This window comes from Cynara cardunculus (genome assembly GCF_001531365.2).
Source record: "Cynara cardunculus var. scolymus isolate 2C chromosome LG 2, CcrdV1, whole genome shotgun sequence".
NCBI lineage: Eukaryota > Viridiplantae > Streptophyta > Magnoliopsida > Asterales > Asteraceae > Cynara > Cynara cardunculus.
In genome coordinates this window covers 2,077,365-2,081,223 of record NC_037529.1, presented here as the reverse complement: position 1 = coordinate 2,081,223, position 3,859 = coordinate 2,077,365, and the positions used below count along the sequence as shown (strand labels likewise).

Here is a 3,859-nt window from a genome sequence, read left to right as displayed (position 1 = left end):
TTCATTAAGTTGTTTAATGGCTGGTATCACATATTGCAATCCATGTATGGACTATTTATCATAATTACGAATCATGAAGTAATTATTAAAACAGATATCACACATGTATGTACTGGGTGATTATGTATCATATGTATCACATCGTATCACATTGTCTCACAGTACATCATACAGTGAACCATAAATACAAATCATGAATTAAATAGTGAAAACTTTTATCAAGGTAATTTATATTATGTATCATAATGTTCCACATTGAATCATAATTATTATCCATTAATCATGCATCATGTAAATAGTAAAGAATTGCTACACCAACTTAACCGGTTATATTTTATATCTATATAACTTATACTCAACACAATACATAAACATATATGATTCCATTAAAAAACGATAACAGCTATGAATTCAATTCAATCGATATCATAAAAAAAAATTGATAAGTGTATTTATATAAAAAGAAATGGATCTGAAACATAAAAAAACAGAATATTCCTACTTTTTCTTATTTGGACAGTTACGGATATCATGATTAGACAGCATATTGCATCCCCTACACATCCTCTTAGGCCTGCTACTATTCACTGCTGCTTTCTCAGCTGCACCAATCAATCTTTTCGACGTACCACAACCTTTGTTTCTTATACCGGTAGCAGGATGTATCTCAATGTTATCAGGTCTTGTAAAACCAAGAATTTGTTCTATTCCACGCTCTTTACGTTTCATTGAAGGTTCATATGTGCGATCTTTGGCTACATCATCTCTCATTTCTCTGAGTTTAACCACAAATGATTCTAGTTTTTCTTTGTCATTTCTTAATATATCCAACACATCATCGACGATTTCATATGTATCGTTAATTATTCTCCGTTGATCCTCGCCTACGTCGCATATTCTTTGACGGCTGTTTTGAAGTTCAATAGGTATAAGGTCACTTCTCCATCTTCTCAAAATGTATTCTTCAGGTATAGTCTCAACACCGGCGTTTAGCAAAACTTTGAACACATGTCTGCATAAATAACCATGACGACCGATGGTGATTGCAACTACAAACAACGGTAGACTCCTTCAAGTTCCGAACAACCTGTGCATAATATAAACGTCTAACATCAAATATCACAATCGAAATGTTGTTCAAAGAAAAACAATAATATATAAAACCAATAATAAATKAYTTTCTKTAYGATCATACCTTATACTCTGCTATTTTCTCATCTCTTTTGTCTAAATGTTCAATTAAATATGTTTCTGCTTCCTCATTTGAATTGACACTCTTAATTGAACATGTCCACGCAGCCCTGTGTATCTCGGTTTGCACCTCAAAAAATACAGAATGCGTGTAAATCTCACAGGCGTGCCTCTCCAACTGGCTATAGGTCAACCATTTAGGTAAGGTAGTTCTCGTGTGATAATCAAGACGACGTTGCTCCCGTCGTTGTTTCTCCAATGCAAATTCAAACCCCAACATAAACTGAAAAAGATTGTTTCCACTTTTTGAAAAAGAGTTAAAGAATGAGTTCGCACTTTCTGACCTGGATGTTGTCTTCATGAGGCAACACATTGGAAGCTCTTTAAAATACGCGGGTATCCACTGGGATCTTAGAGCGAACATATCTTTCAACCATGGATGATCTTGAAGGGAGAACTCCTGGATAAGAACCATCCATCTACTCTCAAACTCATCAGGTGATATGTGAATGTTCCATACAAGCTTGAAATTTTGTTTCTTAAACGTGGTATTATTAAGAAGATCGTAACTAAACTGCAAGTAAATTAATTATGTAAGAAATAAAGTGTAAACAGAATTAATTACGTAACTAAAATGCAACTAAAGGTTTTTTGGTTTCTTAATAACCTTGTTCGGAACTTTATTCATGATGTGCCAAATACAAAGTTTGTGCCTTGAATCTGGAAAGACTGATGCAATGGCTTGCTTCATCGCAGGACATTGGTCGGTAAGAATCATCATAGGGGGTTTTGAATGTGCTTTCCGAAATGCTTGGAGTAGCCACTTGTAATTTGGAACATGCTCATGTCCAACCAAAGCCGATCCAACGACGACATTACAGTTATGATTGTCAACCGCAGTGAAGGGCACAAAAACCATCGAATGTCTGAAACAATAAACATATAAGTAAATGTAGTTTATAAATAAGGCCATCTTCTTTTAAAGCAAAATAATATGAACCTGTTTGTTCGGAATGTAGCATCAAAAGATATTACATCTCCAAATTCAGAATAATTGAATCGAGCTACTTCATCAACCCAGAAGATAGTATGCAACTCGCTACCAACACAATTGTACTCGAAAAAGAAATTATGATCAGCATCCCTCTTCTTTGTCATCAAATCAACCAACACCTTTGCATCACCACGACCGACAAAATTGTCACAGTCCCTCTTATAATTTTGATAATCGACAATTGTTGGTCCACCGTATTTGTACCCTCCTCTTAGAGATGTATGCAACTTATGCGCCCGTGTGGCACCCATATTTGAGATTCCGGCATCATGAACAAATCGCTGATCTGAAAATTTCATTTGGCGTCCTTTTCTTGTCAAATCCATATCATCATGTCTCAAAAGTGAATGGTTGTGATCCTCTTCAAAACCGTAACATTCATATGTTGTTGTTCCTTTCATCAATCGGAACTTAACACTTGTTGTACACCCTATCCTTTTTATATTGGAGTTCCGCAATTCTCTTTGATGTTTACGGCGTACCATTGAATCAAACGACTTTTTCAATGGCAAACCAAATCTACTACATACGAAGTATTTATTCTGTATTACACCATCTGGATTAATCTTTTGGGTTGATCGCCGTACCTCAAAACCAGCCGACTCAGCATATTTTTGGTATATCGATTCTGCTACATCCAATGACGGATACACATATCCTATAACGGGCTTGATAACTTCTTCGACTACTGGAGTATACCAATTAGTACCACCTGGTGATATTGATAARCCCTGTCCTGCTTGATCAATAGCTGTAAACATGAATTCAAATAGATTATGATCAACAATAAATGTACCACAATGTAGCAATATAATGTCTTTATATACACAGTACCACAAGAAGATACACATAATTGTAGATATTAAAGATTTCCAGAATCAAAACAAGAAGATAAAACCAAGACAGAGTAGACAGTAAGAAGTATTCTGAAAACATGGATTCAAACATATACAAGGAACATTTAATAATGTATCACAAGTTTGCACATCAATATACTGTCTTTATATAAACAATGCCACAACCATGCCTTAATCATTGATACATACAGAGGCATTACAGGTTCTAATACAACAAAATACATCTACAATTAATAGATATAAAAAACCAGATATTAAAGAATTCAATAATCACACCAGGAAGATATTAAAGAATTCAAATCAGGAAATTAATTTGGGTAACACACTGTGATACAAATCAAGTTGATCTCATTATATTGTAGAATTAAACGTAGTTTTCAACAGCTGTATGAAACAAAAACCTGGACTTTCATCATTCTGAATCTCATTGTTCGATGTGTAGCCTGTTGAATCGTCAATTACATGAGTTTCAATATCATCTACCAAACCGATTTCTTCACAGTTTCTTTGGACATCTGTAAATGGAGAAAGTCCAACATCAAATTCTTCACTAGCCTCCCAAGTCACAACCTTCATAACATCTACATTTTCTTCATGAGAGTTGACATATACTCTATCTTCATCAGAATTGACATGAATTGAAGAATCAATAGGATTTTTACCATTGTTCTTCATTACGTTTTCAATCTCCAGGATGAATTTTTTGCAGGGAAAATTATTGATTTCACATTCTTAAATAGTTATGTATACAATCTTC

The 3,859-nt window shown here is 34.4% G+C and overlaps 1 protein-coding gene across 1 annotated transcript; it reads right to left on the bottom strand.

The window, feature by feature from the left end:
- Positions 1-498: 498 nt before the first annotated feature.
- On the bottom strand, positions 499-3,777 carry LOC112508184 (protein FAR1-RELATED SEQUENCE 5-like). Its single transcript, XM_025112969.1, has 6 exons — positions 3,504-3,777; positions 2,192-2,996; positions 1,859-2,117; positions 1,196-1,765; positions 1,026-1,087; positions 499-907 (listed from the first exon to the last, which is right to left on the bottom strand). Exons 1-6 carry the CDS (start codon positions 3,775-3,777, stop codon positions 499-501), a joined length of 2,379 nt encoding a protein of 792 aa, XP_024968737.1.
- Positions 3,778-3,859: the final 82 nt, after the last annotated feature.